The sequence below is a fragment of the Mobula birostris genome, chromosome 13, assembly GCF_030028105.1.
Source record: "Mobula birostris isolate sMobBir1 chromosome 13, sMobBir1.hap1, whole genome shotgun sequence".
NCBI lineage: Eukaryota > Metazoa > Chordata > Chondrichthyes > Myliobatiformes > Myliobatidae > Mobula > Mobula birostris.
In genome coordinates this window covers 30,678,382-30,695,375 of record NC_092382.1, presented here as the reverse complement: position 1 = coordinate 30,695,375, position 16,994 = coordinate 30,678,382, and the positions used below count along the sequence as shown (strand labels likewise).

Sequence of the window (16,994 nt, the reverse complement as noted above, 5' to 3'; positions counted from 1 at the left end):
ATGCTATGTGTGAGTTTGCATTGATCAGGATGTCAGAGTGTTCCTATTTTGACGCAATCCATCTATTGCCATAGGTGTCAATGCCAGGCGATGTTAAACTGAAAGGGGACGGTGAGAATCAGGTGTGACTGCGAAATCTGTATGATTTAGTGACGAGAGGAATAAATGTCCCATTGGTTAGCAGAAATATTTCACCCCACACTGCTGTAATACTCACCAGAGCGCCACCAGTGGTAGGAGGACCTAGGTCTGCTCAACCTGCCTTGCCATTTCGTTGACTAATCACTCCCGGTCGAGGACACAAGATTGGTTCCTAAAGGGAATTGCCTGCAATATAGCGAATAGATACCCCAGAGAATCCCGGCACAGTGTACAATGCAAGGATCGATTGGAAATGGGTATTGCGTGACTGTGGGAGAATGGGCGCAGGTGGATCAGCCCATGTCAAGTCTTCAGTGGACAGGCAAAGATGTTTGGAAGTGTTTGCCTCAGTTTAAAAACAAAACAGTGTTCTCCTTTAAACCGCAATGAATGTTTAACCCTCTTGTTACTTTTTTTCTTACAGAGCAACAAAAGCTGATCACAGCTGTCCTTAAAATGGATCGAGGTACGAGCAGTGGAGGAGTTCCAGTGACTTCAACATCAGGAAAGGACACGGGTATGTTGGCGAATTATTTTAATTTATAAATATTCTGCTGACTCTGCGTCTGAGTTTAATTCAATATCGGCAATGCGCAAAATATTTGTGAAAACTGAGCGGGGAGATGAGAGAGAGAGTTAACATCTCTGGGGAAAACACAGTCACACGTGGAAGGAGTACAATTACCGTCTGCTGCTGCTCCTCTAACAGATTGTGATGCACATTAAAATAGCGAGTTACTCCAGAAGACAAGACATTCTGCAAATGCTGAAAGGTTTGGGCAACACAAAGGCACACAAAATATTGGCAGAGCTCAGCAAGTCAGGTTGCATCCATGGAGAGGAACAAACATATGACGTTTTGGTGTGCTGCTCAATTTAAATAATGATTTAAAAGATCTTACTCTCAATTCCCCCCTCCCCCTTACAAAGAAAATACGTAACCTTAAGATAAGAAAGCCCAGCAGAGAACAAAAATAGAATGTTAATACTTAATCATTGAAAATAAACGGGGGAATGCAAGAACAGTCCCCAAAGACGTCAAAGCAATGTTATTAAGCCCAAACAGCATAATTTCTAAAGACAGAAAAGCAGCGCCATTATTCTTTAACTTACTACCTTACTTAACAAAAGAACTCTCACAACACGATGGCGCAATTCAGCAGGTCCGGCAGCCTCCCCCACCTTCTTTATAGGGCCTCTGCCCCTTTCCTCTTCAGTCCTGACAAAGGGTCCCGGCTCGAAACGTCGACTCATCGTTTCCACGGATGCTGCCCGACCTACTGAGTTCCTGCAGCGTGTTGTGAGTGTTGCTTTGACCCCAGCATCTGCAGATTATTTTGTGTTAACAAAAGAACTGAAGCTAATTATCTATTAGTAAACACTCCGTAATATAAGAAAATTTCTATATTAACTGTAAGCAAACTATCATTTAATTAATAAAGAAAAAGGAAGATAGAAACAGATAACCAAACCAGTTAACAATCTATCCGCTGTATTAATTCACTCCGTATACTAAACAGACCTCAAAAAAGTCATTCTACAGTCAAACCAAGAAGTTCACCTCTTCTTTAAGTAATCCATCGATCAAAGGATATCTTCAGCATACAGAAATCTTCAAAGCCTGTTTTCTTTCAGAAAATAATTCAGCAACTCTAATACCCTTCCTACATCAGCCGATTCCACGATAGAGTAGACAAAATCCGATGCCGCTTGGGGATCTAAGAAGACACAATGTGTAGAATCTTTAAGAAATATTTTTAATCTCGCCAGGTATCTGAGCGATGGAAAAAGTCTTTCTGCATGCGTTATCTTCATGACAGATATGAATTTGATCCGTTGTTCCATAACTTCCTTCGGATAATCTTCATTAAAACAGGCCTCAGAACCGTTAAATTTAAAAATTTTCTGTTTTCTTCCACATTTTATGACTTGGTCTTTAACTTTAAAGCGAAGAAAGTTGACTAAAGTAGGTCGAGCTTCAACTGACGAAGTGAAAATTTTGTGAGGTCTTTCATTATCAGGAGGCTGAGATAGAATATCCGGAAACAGAGATTGAAATAAATTGGCAAAATAATCCGATAAATTCCCACTCTCCGCACCCTCTCTAAGACCCACAGTTCGAATATTATTTTGACTCAATTTTGCCTCTAAATCGACAATTTTGCGTTGAGACTGTTCCAAGCAGATTGCAATATGCACAATCTGACGTTTGGATTCTTTAAACTCAGTATTTAAGGAAACAATATTTTCCTCAATAGTATGTAAACTGTCGGAACGACCTCAACTCAGAAGTGTTATTGTCCATTTTGTTGTCGAGACACATGAACGCACGTTCAAAAGCTCAGCCCAGACAGGCATACCTTTTGATTTTTCTTTCGAAGTTTTTCCCTTTCCATTGCTGGGTTCAAAAAGCTGTTTTCCACTTCTTAAAGGATACGACAGAATGACCACTATTTCCCGCCAATATTCAAAATATAAAAGTTGAACAATTCAAAGTTTAGACTGGGGAAAAGGAGGAATTAAAGGCAGCCACAGAATTTCTGTATTACTCCATTGAGCTGCAAGCGGAGTTCCGTCTTTTTTGCTTTTCTTCTTGGGGTTGTGTTCCGGCTTTTTTTCTCCTTTGCCAGCTTTCTTTCTTTGGGGATGGTGGGAGGTTTGGGGGTATTTTCGCATTTTGGGGTTTATCGTGGGATTTTTTTTTTCACACATTTCCTGTATTTTTCCCCATTATGGAGTTCCGGAGCATGCGTGTTTTCTATTTGGTTATACTCATCACCGCCATCTTTAATTAGCCCGCGATGATATGCGTGTATTGTTGCGCTTAAGAACAATATCCAAATTATTAAAGGAACAATTTGTAACAGAAAAATTGTCCTGGTTAATCCATACGGACCTAATGTAGATGATCCTTCTTTTTTTTTTAATGTATTTGGTTTATTACCAGACTCAAATGAATATACGCTGCTGATGGGAGGTAATTTCAATTGTTGTTTAAATACTTTGATTGACAAGAATTCAACCAATCAGCAGCTTCCGAGTTCTTCAGCAGCACTTATTAATTCCTTTTTAATTGATTATGGTTTGATAGAAATCTGGAGAAATTTACATCCTAATGATAGAGATTATTCTTTTTATTCACATGTTCATTAAAAAAAAATCGAGAAATGATTATTTTATAGCTGATTTCCGATTTTTGTCCAAAATCCAGAAAAGTGAATATGACGCTATTGCTGTTCCGGATCATGCGCCTTTAAGCTTAACTTTTGAGTTAAATGATGTTAGTAATGCAAACTTGCCTTGTCGCTTTCCAGAAAACTCATTACAAAGTTCGACTTCTTCAAATTTGTAGAGATTCAGATAAAAGATTTCTTTCTTTTTAATAATACGGAAGATGTCTCAAAATTGATTAAATGGGATAGACTTAAAGCATATTTGTAAGGTCAGATAATATCCTATTTGGCTAAGCTCAAGAAACAGACAAAGCAGAGTTAGATAGAATTTCAAAGCAAATTATAGAACTGGATAACACTTATGCAGTTTCTCGTAATGTTGATTTATTTAAATAAAGGGTTGAACTTCAATCACAATATAATTTACTATCAACTTATCCTACTGAAAGAAATTTTCTTAAATTAAAAGGTCAAATTTATGTATTTGGAGATAAAAGTTCCAAACTATTAGCATCTCAGCTTAAGGCAGTTAGAGCTAAAAGACAATTAAAAAAAAATTCGTAAGGGAGATGGTAGTTTAGCTTGCAATTATGAAGATATTAATAAAATTTTTCAAGACTATTACAGTGAACTCTATAAATCTCAGTTTCCAGCTGACCCTTCTAATCGGTATGCCTTTTTACAAAAGATTGATTTTCCTAGAACATCTGCTGAAGATCCGCAAATTCTTGATGCTCCTTTTACTGAACCAGAAATTCAGAAAGCTATTCTTTCAATGCAATCCGGTAAAGCTCCTGGACTGGATGGTTTTTCTGTAGGATTTTATGAATTATTTGAAGATTTGCTTACTCCGTATTTGTTGGAAATGTTTAAATATCCTTTTCTGTTAGGAGAGTTAGCTTCCACATTTTATGAAGCTTCTATTTCTTTAATTCTTAAGAAAGATAAAGACCCTACTGATTGTGCTTCATATAGACCTATTTCATTATTAAATGTGGATGCTAAAAGTCTTTCAAAAATAATGGCTAATCGGATGGAGAATATACTAACTAAAATTATTTCTCAGGATTAAACAGGTTTTATAAAAGGCCGTTATTCTTTTTCTAACACTCGGAGATTGTTAAATGTTATATACTCATCCCTCTCTAAGAGTCCCCAATGTGTTGTTTCTCTAGATGCTGAAAAGGCATTTGATAGAGTTGAATGGAAATATCTATTTAACGTTTTAGAGAAATTTAGCTTTGGTACTAATATTAATAAATGGATTAGATTGATATATAAAAGCCCTATTGCCACTTTTATTACTAATAACTGCAGATCCCCATTTTTCCGACTTTCGCTGGGTACGAGACAAGGATGTCAGTTAAGCCCTTTGTTATTTAATTAGATGTTGCGAACATTGGCTATTGCACTTCGTGAAGCTAAAGATATTCAAGAAATTTCCATAAATGGGACTATTCATAAGATTTCCCTTTATGCGGATGATCTCTTGGTTAATGTTTCGAATCCTGAAGAATCTATTCCTAGTTTATTGAAAGTATTAAATGAATTCGGATTGTTTTCTGGATATAAATTAAACCTGTATAAAAGTGAATTATTTCTTTTAAATGATTCTGCTTCTATATATGATGATAATCCTTTTAAAGTTACGGATTCTTTTAAATATTTAGGTATTATCATCACTAAGAGTTATGGAGACCATTATAGAGCTAATTTAGTTTCCTTAGTGCATTTTATGAAGCATTTTTTTCCTAGTTGGAATCCACTTACACTTTTGCTAGCCGGTCGAATTTATGCAATTAAAATGATGATTTTCCCAAATTTTTAATACGTATTTCAAAATATTCCTATTTCTCTAACCAAGAAGATTTTTTATCAGGTTGACTCTATTGTTTCATCTTTTGTTTGGAATTATAAAAGACCAAGAATTGGAAAATGTCATTTACAAAAATTGAAAAAAGGATGGAGGTCTTACTTTGCCTAATTTAAGAATGTATTATTGGGCGGTTAATATACGTTATGCCTGTTCTTGGTTATATTGGACCGATAAAAAGGAACGACCACCATGGGTTGATCTGGAATTGAAAATTGTGAAACAATTTTATTTAACATCGTTTTTAGGAGCTCCTTAACCTGTACAATTAGCCAAAATTTCTATTCTAAATATAAATCCTATGATTAAGCAGTCATTACCAGTTTCGTAAGCTTTAATCTTAAAAAAATATCCATTTTAGTTTAATTTATCGGAACTATTTACTTAAACCTTCACTTAGTGATCCTACCTTTTCTCTTTGGATTTGTTTCAAGAAGGTCGGTTGATGTCCTTTGAGGAATTAGTAACTAAATATTCTCTCTCATATTCACATTTTTGCAATATCTTCAGGTCAGCCATTTCTTACAATAATATTCAACTGATTTTTCATATATAGAAGATTCTGAGCTCTTAGACATTATTTTAAAAATGATCCCTTTCGTGAAAGGTTTCAGTGGGAAACTTTATAATTTACTATTACAACAGGATAACTATCCTTTACTTAAGATTAAGCAAGATTGGGAAAGAGAGCTTAACATGACCTTGATAACAGAGGATTGGCTGCGAACTTTGAAGTTGTGCCAGTCATTTTCTAATTCAATTAAAAATTGTACATCGCTATTATTTGACAAAGGAGAAATTGTCTAAAATATTTCCTAATGTAAATAGTCAGTGTGATAGATGTAAAACTGAGATAGCTAGATTGACACATATGGTTTGGTCGTGTTCTGTATTGAAACAGTTTTGGAAATCAATATTTCTACAATTTCTAAAGCTTTAAAAATCAATTTACAATCTAATAAGTGGACAGTTTTCTTTGGTATAATTCCTGAATATATCATTGCATTTCTGTATCAGACCAACACGTAATTGCATTTGTCACATTATTGGCTAGAAGGGCTATTTTATTAAAATGGAAAGATGCCTCTGCTCCCACTTTGATACAATGGTTCCCTCAGGTGATGTTATGCCTTAGTTTGGAAAAAATTAGAAGTCGAAATTTTGATCATAGATTTGACTTCGAGAAAACGTGGAATTCTTGTGCCCGCTATTATCATTTGATTTGAGTTAATTAAGATGGTCCTTTTCTGATTCCTGGGTATATGGATTTCGTTGGCGGATTGATGTTTTTTTTATGGAAGCTTGTATGGCGTATAGCTCCGGGTTTGTGCTCCCAATGTTTTTGTTTTTTTCCTTTTTTTGTTATTAGTTTTTTTTTACTTAGTAGGGGTTCTTTTTTCCTTCTTTTTTTTCCAAAAAAATAGCTTTAACATTTTGTTATTATTATTATTATTGATACACTGTTCAGTTTGGTTGATAGTTTAACTCTTATTCTACATATGGATATGTTGTCTTGATTATCTTGATGTATTTTACTTTGTTGTAGATTTTCAATAAGAAGTAATAAAAAAAAGATTTTAAAATGAAATGACGTTTTGGATCAGGAACACAAGGAATAGAAAGTAATGTGGCAGCATCTAGAATTTCTGTCCCCTCATTTCCAGTCCGATGAAGGGCCTTGGCCCGAAACGTTGATTGTTTATTCTCCTCCATAGATGTTGCCTGACATGCTGAGTACCTCCAGCATTTTGTGAGATACCCCAGAGATTTGCTGAGGAAGGGGTTGACCAGGCAGGCAGACAGTAACCCAGAGCAAAGTGGTGGTGATGGGCAGTACCAGGAGAGTGATGGTGATGGGTTACTATATTCTCAGCAATAAGCAGAGTCCTTTCCAAACAGAGAGGTATATTCCTGGGGACACGAAAGAATACCCTTCAACAGATGGAACTACACCCTTTCCTACAACCCCGGCGCCCCCCAACACGCACCCCCCGGCCCAAGCCCGCTCTTCCCCTACTCCCAACCCCGCCGTGCTTGGTGATCTTTAGGTTCCAGAGAGAAAGTTGCTGCCCAATATGGGGTCAGAAATTTCTTTAATGCTCCTCATTTTCTTTCACAGGTCCGAGCTCAGAGATCACTGAGCTCCTGACAGGCTGGAACGATTTCCAGCTGCTGCAGTTGACGGATTTCTACCGGGACAGGCTGGAGCAGGCGATGGAAGGAGGGGTGCACGGAGTGAGCCTGGCGTTAACGGCCGAGAATCAGTTCAGTAGAGAGGAACATCGGGTGAGTGGGAGGGAGAATGGGTTTGAATTCTCACACATCACAGGACTGATGGCTGTCGGAACTCTGACTCACCGGGTATTAAATTAGATAAAAGAGCAACTAGGAAATAAATACTGAACGTATAATCACAAACATGTGAATCTGACGTGAAAAGACCCCGCGGACTGGTGGGTGGCTGCTCAATGTTCAGAGTGAGTTGAGCAAGTAACAGTTCTGTGGGCTAATAGTATTAAGTGGAAATATGTCAGGAAGTTTCAGTCTGGAAAGAATGTTGTTGTTCGTCCATCGTCGTCGTCGACGAAAACCTCGACATCATTATGATGATGGTGGTGTCGAGACTAGCGCATGATTTGGATTTAAGTGAGGGGGAGTTGCGCAGCGTCAGCCGCACTCTCTCTGCCCAATTTCCATCTGGATCCAGTGGCAAGACAGAGTTGAGACAGAGATGGGACTAGGCGCAGTGGATGACCAGGACGTCTTCTGTGTCTAGTCATGCTCTACACGTTCCACGACGCCTGCAGTGGCCGCCTTCTTGACCGTTGGACCTTCCATTGGTCTCGTCCGCTCAATCCGCCGGAGTCTGTCGTCACATGCTGGGATAGACAACTCCCTCTCTCACAGAGGATTTGAGATCTGTCGGCTTCCCTCACCTGGTTTGGCCGGCTTGTCGAAGCGGTTGCCCGGGGTGTGGCCGCTGTCTCATGCAAACAGCTACGGGGAGCCACAGGTGAGAGCTGAGTGCCAGGAGGGGACCAAAGGTGGGTTAACCGCCTTGAAAAGCACGCGACATGCTCCTCCACCAGAGGTGCTACACCGCTCTGACACACCATACATACATACATACATACGTGCATAGAATGTACAGCGTCACGGTAGGATGTCAGTGAGTGCCACAGGAGCTGGAGTGTGTTCTGTTCTGGGTGGAGATGATTGTGTTACAATCTGTAACTGCAAACAGTGTGAATCGAGGTATACTGTCATGTTGTAATGTGTAATCACTGAATTAACCTCCACTGGAAAAGGCAAAGGAAAGGCATCAGGTGTCAACCCGTAATCTGCTGTCATGTTGGACACTGGCGGATTGAAGAGATGAATCATATCATCTTTTCTGCAACTTCTCTGAGACTGTTCACTCTGTTATAAAAACTTTCCTGACTACTTTCTTCCTCCGTGATCGTGATTTTCTGACTTCTGTTTTACACCATCAAATCTGGTGAGGAATTATTTATGGATTTGGAGCCACGTCAATGAAGCGGTCAGAGACCATCCAGAATCTCACTGACCGGTGGACCGGGTTCACGGTGAATGTCCCTCCGTGTGCTCTGCACTCAGAATGTACAGTCCATGTCCAGACAGGATCAGCACCCGTCCGGGTGACTGCTCAGTGTGATTCCGTTACAGAGCACATCATTTACTTCTCATTCTCTGTGTGAATCTGTCAGTCCCCAATATGTTCACCGTTACTCTTCACAGAAAATCTCTGATCTCGCTGATAAGGGAGAGCGGGCGGACAGTTCTAAACTCCTCCTGAGCCTGGTGATGGAGAAAGGCTCCCGCGCCCGGAGGGTGATGTGGGAAACGTTTGTGAAAGTGCGGATTGGTGTCCCAAAGTTGGACAAAATACTAAACGAAATACAGGAACATGGTGAGATAGTATCACAGATGAATTTAATTTTGGATTTAAACACTACCCACTTTATAATTTTACACATTTCCATTCCTCAAATTGTTTAAATCCAAGCAGGTTGTGTTCCAGATCATCGACCCGTTCCGAAGTTTCCCAGAGAGCTGAAAGGTAAGTGAAGAAACAGCTGTTTCCACCAAATATTAGTGTTGTGAAGGGCCATATCGTTTCTGAGCTACGGGGATTTGCCCAGGTAATTGGTGGCACTGTGACACAATGCACATTAAGACACATTGAGGAGAGTTTTCACAGGACGGTATGAGGAACAACTCAAAGAGTTGGGGAGTTCTCTGAAAGGGATCACTCTTCTCCGGGTCCTGAAACGACAGGTCCACCGGGGTCAGAATGGAGAGGAGGAGGATCTTGGGGAGTGAAATTCTCAGAAATTCTTCTCTCCAAAAGGTGAAATCCTTCCACTACAGCTACACTACCTGTAGAACAGCCCTCATCCTGGATCACTTTTCAGAACTCCATATAACCATATGACAATTACAGCACGGAAACAGGCCATCTCGGCCCTTCCAGTCCGTGCCGAACTCTTATTCTCTCCTAGTCTCACCGACCTGCACTCAGCCTATAACCCTCCATTCCTTTCCTGTCCATATATCCACCCAATTTAACCTTAAACGACAACATCGAACCTGCCTCAACCACTTCTGCTGGACCCCAATTCCCTCAGATCCTACAGGTTATCACTTTCAGAATTGGCAGCCCATTGACGTTCTCGTCACAGAATAACAATGAGTTACAATAACAATTTAATGAGAAAATCAAGAAACACCCAACTGCTCTGTTCAACTCCAAAGCAGCATATGAACCCCACTCTGTTCACATCTGCACTCCCTTAGTGCAAACACTGCTACAGTTATCCAGTTTAATTTCCCACTCAATAATCCTGGGAATTCCATCGGGAGACTTTGTCAGTGAGGGTGAGATGTGGGACAAAATCCTCAACTTAGTCCACAGAAACTAAAATTCGTATGTGTCTGTGTTGTATGATGGACATTGTGGAAGGGTGAGAGATGGGAATTAGGGCAGGGACGCCGAGGGTTGTGTGATTGCGGCAATTTGCCTGCAAACCTGTTCTTCACTGTTCTTCATGTTGTCTGCCGAGGGAACAGACACGGCAGTGAAATTCCCACATCTATTTCTGAATACGAAACAGATTCTCTTCCTGATTATTAAAGAACATCATTTCTACCGCTGTTAAATTCTCTAAAGTAACGATTTCAACAATCAATGATTTTCTACGCTCCCCATCTCACGCAACTACATGGAATAGAGAACCTACACATCCCTGATAGGTTCCTGACACACTGTGAGACTCCACACACCCCTGGCAAGTTCCTGACACGTCGTGTGACCCCACACACCCCTGACAGGGCCCTAACACATTGTGAGACCCCACACTCCTCTGGCAGTCCTGATACACTGTCAGACAGCACACATCCCTAGCAGGATCCTGACACACTGAAAGACCAGACACACCCTTGGCAGGTTCCTGACACACTGTGAGACTCCACACACCCCTGTCAAGTTCCTGATACGTCGTGTGACCCCACACACCCCTGGCAGGGACCTGACACCCTGTGAGGCCCCACACTCCTCTGGCAGTCCTGATACACTGTTAGACAGCGCACATCCCTAGCAGGATCCTGACACACTGTGAGACTGCACACATACCTGGCAGAGTCCTGACATGCTTAGATCCTGCACACTCCTGACACACCCTTCAAACTCTGTGAAATCTTGGACACACTTTGCAGAACCCGAACATACTTTTACACGTCCTTCCAAAAGTTTGTGTTTAGCTGTAGTGTAGTTGCAATTAACTGTTCCCTCACTTCATGCAGACCCTGTCTTACATTGACATCTGTCTTCCCCTAATTCAGGATCTCAATACTTGGGACATCGCCATCCCTTTCCATATCTGAGACAGATGGTCTCTATGTCCAGAATGCTCTCCCACTGACACTCCAAACTCTTACCATGCTACATTTGCTATATTACATCTGTTGCCTAGTCAGGACGAAGGAAGATACAGTTTAGGCTAATAAACCTCACTGTAAGGCCGGCGGGGCCGGATAAATGAACATGCTAGGATGTTTGGGTCTGAAGTGTTTGGTTCATTTGGAGAGAGTGTTGTGGATCAGGTAGTTGACCTTGAGAGTAGATCAGCACGTGGAAGTGTGATGTTGTTGCCTTTATGAAGACTTGATTGAGAGAGACAGAATTGGCAGCTCAATATTCCAGAGTAACAATATTTCAGATTAGAGAAGGGAGGTAATACAGTTGGAAAGGTTTACTTGCTGATCTGGCGAATTTTACAGCTCCACTCAGAGAGGACATACTGGGGAGTTCAAGTACTGAGGAAATATGGGGAGAGCACAACGTTAAGATAGATACAGTCACTGTTGGTTTTTTACTAAATATCCCACAGTAGTCATCAGGAGATAGAGGAACTGATATGCAGGCAAATTCGGGAAAGATGGAAAAGCATCAAGTTTGTTACAGAAGGTAATTTTAACTTCCCCTGTGTCGCTGATGGCGTTACATTCTCTATCCCGTGTTTCCTTATTGCAAGAATATTTTAGGAATCTGTGATGGTGCCATGGGAACACAGAGGAGAGGACGTAATGCACCTGGTATTGGGATGTAAGCCTACAAGTTGCTCAGATATCAGCAGTGGAACCTTTGGGAACAGTGAATACTACTCCTGTTCTCAGATGAATAAAGAGAGGTCTGCAGCTTATAGAAACATAGAAAACCAACAGAACAATACAGGCCCTTCGGCCCACAATGCTGTGCCGTACATGTACTTACTTTAGAAGCGACCTAGGGTTACCCATAGCCCTCAATTTTTCTGAGCTCCATGTACCTATCCAGGAGTCTCTTAAAAGACCCTATCTTATCCGCCTCCACCACCGTCGCCAGCAGCCCATTTCACGCACTCACCACTTTGCATGAAAAAAAAACTTACACCTGACATCTCCTCTGTACCTACCTCCAAGCACCTCAAAACTGTGCCCTTTTGTATAAGCCATTTCAGCCCTGGAAAGAAGCCTCTGACTATCCACACAATCAATGCCTCTCATCATTTTATACATCTCTGTCAGGTCACCTCTCATCCTCCGTCGCTCCAAGGAGAAAAGGCTAAGTTCACTCAAACTATTCTCATAAGGCATGCTCCCCAATACAGGCAAGGTACTTGTAATTCTGCTCTGCACCCTTTCTGTGGTTTCCACATGCTGCCTGTAGTGAAGTGACCAGCACTGAGCACAATACTCCAAGTGGGGTCTGACCAGTGTCCTATATAGCTGCAAGATTGCCTCTCGGCTCCTAAATTCAATCTCAGGGCTGATGAAGGCCAATGCACTGCATGCCTTCTTAACCACGGAGTCAACCTGCGCAGCTGCTTTAAGCGTTTTATGTACTCGGAACCCAAGGTCCCTCTGATCCACCACACTGCCAAGAGTGAGGTGTGTAGTATTGGGTGTGGGAAAGATAACTTGGGGAAAGGCAGATTAAATAGCAAAGGGTTAGATTGGGAGCAGCTGTTATTGGGCAAACTCCCATTTGGCCTGCGGGGTTGATTAAAAGTCAGCAGAAGATCAAAAATTGCGACCGGGATTAAGGGGGATTAAAGACAATAACGGAAGCTCCTGTAGAACTTGACGAGAGGTGTAAATTTAGTCTGAAAGGCAGAGATGATTTTTTTGATACTGAAATGAGACACTGAGTTACGGAGAATGAAGAGTCGTGTCAAAGAATCCATCGGGATATAGACCAGTTGTAGATGTGGATGGGGAAACATCAGATGGAGTTTATTCAAGAGAAGTGTGAGTTGTTGCAATTCAGGAGAACAAATGTATGGGGACGTACGGAGTAAAGGTCACGACCCTGACATCATTCATGTCTGCAGGGATCTTGATGTCCATGTCCAGAGCTCCAGAGGCAGGCGGGATGAGTTTGTGGGGACATCAGGCTGGTACCAACGTTGCGCGCCGAAGGGCCTATTCCTGTGCTGTTCTCTGCAGGTCCTGTGACAGCTGAAATCCTGTACCACCTGCTACCGAAATTCCTCTGTCTCTTCTTCACCACCCGACCTTTAATCAGCATGGTTTTCAGACTTGTATTTGAACTCACAGACCAGTAGCATCTCCCCTTTCTCCCCTTTCCACAGACGTTGTCTGACTCGTACTCACATCCACAATCGCGTCCTTCTACAGCTGTGCTGCAGAGGGCAGGTCAACGTGCTGCATAACTGTGGCGGACTGGAAGGGTCTATAACGGGCAGTCAAAACTGCCGACACATCACCAGTACCCCCAGACTACCTTCCATCAGGGACGTATATACAGAAAGGCTCCGGAAAAGGGCCCGCAGCATCAGGAAGGATCCCACCTATCCTGCCTATGGGCTGTTTGCCCCTCTCCCATGAGGGAGGAAGTGACGTATCATCCACAGCAGGATCACCAGACTCAAAATCAGTTACTTTCCTCAAGCAGTAAGACTGATCAACACTTCCAATGACTAAACAACCCCTCTACAACTAACAACCCTCACCCCACCAGCAGCACTATCGTAAAATGTTCTGTCAGACCAACCTGAGGTCAATGTGACTCCTGTACCGTATATATTTGTATTTATTGTGCTTTTCATTGCGTTCTTTATCTGAGTTTTTTTTTTGTGCGACATCAGATCCGGAATAACAACTATTTCCCTCTCCTTTACACTTGTGTATCTTGAATCTGTTGAGTATTTGCAACGCATACTCTTTAAGAGACACGGGACTGCAGATCTGCCGTCTCAAACCATTTTCTGGAGAACCTCAGTGAGCTAAGCAACATCTGTGATGATGGAAGGGGGAAACTATTTGCGTTTTGTGTCAAAATGCTGACTGATTCAGTCTCCTGAACAAGACATTGACATCGTCTCCCCCAATCACCCACCCGCAGTTCACGTGCTGATCCACAAATATACTTTGTATCTTGAATCAGTGATGGTGGGAGGGGAAGCTTTGATTCCCCGACCCGTTCCTTTGACAGAATACCCACTACCCTTTTCTATATCTCCATACGCCGCATCAGCACTGGGCTTTCAATTTTCTTCCACAGGAACAATGATATCTGTGGCAGTAGTGGGAGTTTGTTCAGTACAGTGACAGTCGGGTATCAGGAAACTACCAGGGAAATACTCACCGTCACAGCACAGTTAATTGTGAAATGTGATGATCTGCTGTTTATCTAGACTGCGCCTCCCTGCCCAGTTTGAGGTCTTTTAGTCGCAATATTTTATTGTACGAACATCCACTGGTGAATCCGATTAATGCAATAGCTTTCAGCCAACTCTTGTGTACTTAAATACTGAGTTCTGAGTTCAGACATCTGACAGTTTGTCCACTGTCTGTTCCCATGGAAGATGTTCAGCAGAAACACAAGGAGACTCTGCGGGCACAAACTGAAACACTGAGAGTGAACACGATCCTGATGAGGGAGAAGGTGAAGGTTTTCCAGCTGGTTGATCGATACGCTGAGCTCACGGTCATTTCTACTGTTCGAGATGGGAGACTGGTGGAACATGAGCTGCTGGCAAGAGGCAGAGACCACGAGGAGTGGAGAGAAAAACATTTCCGCAGAGAGCTGGAAAAAATCCGGACTGATCAGTTGTTCCAGAGCAGCTTTTCCCCGAGTAAATCCAAATCCGGGAGGTCGGCAGCAGTGGCCGGAGTCGCGGGGATTGGTAAAACAACAATGGTACAAAAGATTGTTTATGACTGGGCCACGGGGAAAATATACCAACAGTTCCAGTTTGTATTCAGTTTCAAATTCCGAGACTTAAACTCCATTAACTGCAGAATAAACCTGAGGGAAATGATTCTGGATCAGTATCCTTACTTTGGGAAATCCTTGAGAGATGTCTGGAAGAACCCAGAGGGATTGCTGTTTATATTGGATGGTTTGGATGAATTCAAACACAGAATCGACTTTGCTGACAGTCGGAGAGATACAGAACCCAAGCACCAGTGCCCAGATCCCGAGTGGTGGTGTGAAGTGTCTGACATTGTGTACAGTTTAATCCAGGGCAAGCTGCTCCCAGGATGTTCAGTGTTGGTAACCTCCCGCCCCACCGCTTTACATTTATTGGAAAAGGCGAAGATTAGTGTCTGGGCTGAAATCCTGGGATTTGTTGGGAAGGAGCGGAAGGAGTATTTCATCAGGCATTTTGAAGATCAGACAGTGGCAGAAGCTGTTTTCAAACACGTGAAGGAGAACGAGATCCTGTACACCATGAGCTACAACCCCTCCTACTGCTGGATCCTCGCTCTGGCACTGGGCCCCTTCTTCACACAAAGAGTCAGGGACCCGCAGCGAGTTCCCAAGACCATCACCCAACTATATTGCTACTATATTTACAACATCCTGAAAAACCACGGCCGTGAGATTGAGAACCCCGGTGATGTGTTACTCAGGGTTGGTCAGATGGCCTTCAGAGGAGTGGCTGAGAAGAAGATTGTATTTACAGATGGAGATTTGATCAAATACAATCTGCAGCCTTCCCAGTTCCTGTCTGGGTTCCTGATGGAGCTTTTGGAGAGAGAGGATTCTGCCCGGTGCGTGGTGTACACATTCCCACACCTCACCATCCAGGAGTTTGTAGCTGCTGTCTCACAATTCCTGAATCCACATCCCGGGGATATCCTGAAATTCCTCACTGAAGCCCAAAACACGACAGATGGGCGATTTGAGGTATTTCTCCGTTTTGTTGCTGGTTTCTCCAACCCAATGACAGCTCGGGGCCTGGAGGAGTTTCTGGGTCCATTTCCTCATCAAACAACCTGCCGGGTGATTGACTGGGTGAAGGAGGAGGTTAAACGTCAGAGTGGAAACACGAGGAGTGAAGCTGGTAAAAGGAGCCTCCTGAACACATTGCACTACCTGTTTGAGTCTCAGAATCGTGGACTGGCTCAGGCCGCACTGGGATCTGTGGAAACACTTTCATTCAGTGGAATGACACTGACCCCGATTGACTGCGCGGTCCTGTCTCATGTCATCGGACTCTGTGATACAATAAAACACCTCGACTTGGATAACTGCCACATTCGGTGTGAAGGAATCCAGCGGCTGGGACCCGGGCTGCACAAGTGCCAGGAGTTGAGGTAACTTGATTTATCTCTCACTCTGAACTGTGAAACTGTCCAGTTGTGTTGTTTCAATGTAAAGGGATTTGTGTTCCACTGTCGTAAATCAGATAGTAAATCCAGCCGATCGGTGAGTTGCAAAGTAATTTGGCTAAAACTGTAGTAAATCACATAGTAAAGAACTGTGTCAAATACCCACAGGATCAGTCAGTAAATCCCCAAGTACGGGAGGGTTCTGTGGTTCCTTGTGAAGGGATGTTGGAGACTTCATCAGATCAGTGAACAACGGCCATTGGTTTAATGGTAGTAAATCACAGGAATGGCCGTGTTTCTCGCTGCCTGTGACATGTCCATTGACAATGTTCCTTCTCACTGTTACCAACACCCAGACCGACACTGACTGCAGTAGGTGGGTCAGAGATTCACACTCCCTTCCCGGTGAGGGACAAGAGACCGTCAGCAGACTGTCCCAGTGAGAAGGAAAGAAATACCATTTTGAGATAGTCCTCCCTGCCCTTGCCGGTGTGTGATTATAACCATCATCGACCTGTGTGACTGTGCTCACTACCAGATACCCAGAACCCATGGACACATCTCCTCTCCCGATTGTGGACCTCAGTTCCGCCTTATGGATATCTCTTCCCCATCCCCCTCCCTCCTGTGGGTTCACATTTCCTCAATCCCGTCCCGTTTATGGG

At 42.6% G+C, this 16,994-nt stretch overlaps 1 protein-coding gene across 4 annotated transcripts in view; it reads left to right on the top strand.

Moving 5' to 3' along the window:
• The window catches only part of LOC140208697 (NACHT, LRR and PYD domains-containing protein 3-like), a 41,298-nt gene that overhangs the window by 14,281 nt on the left and 10,023 nt on the right, over positions 1 to 16,994 (top strand). The window contains exons 2-6 of one of the 4 annotated variants that reach the window (XM_072277569.1): positions 566 to 658; positions 7,307 to 7,473; positions 8,947 to 9,118; positions 9,218 to 9,268; positions 14,577 to 16,314. In XM_072277569.1, the coding sequence (XP_072133670.1) occupies positions 598 to 658; positions 7,307 to 7,473; positions 8,947 to 9,118; positions 9,218 to 9,268; positions 14,577 to 16,314 (2,189 nt within the window). In that variant the 5' untranslated portion in view covers positions 566 to 597. Of the gene's footprint in view, positions 1 to 565; positions 659 to 7,306; positions 7,474 to 8,017; positions 8,201 to 8,946; positions 9,119 to 9,214; positions 9,269 to 14,576; positions 16,315 to 16,994 lie in introns of those variants that run through there. The other 3 variants (XM_072277568.1, XM_072277570.1, XM_072277571.1) reach the window with 3 other exon arrangements.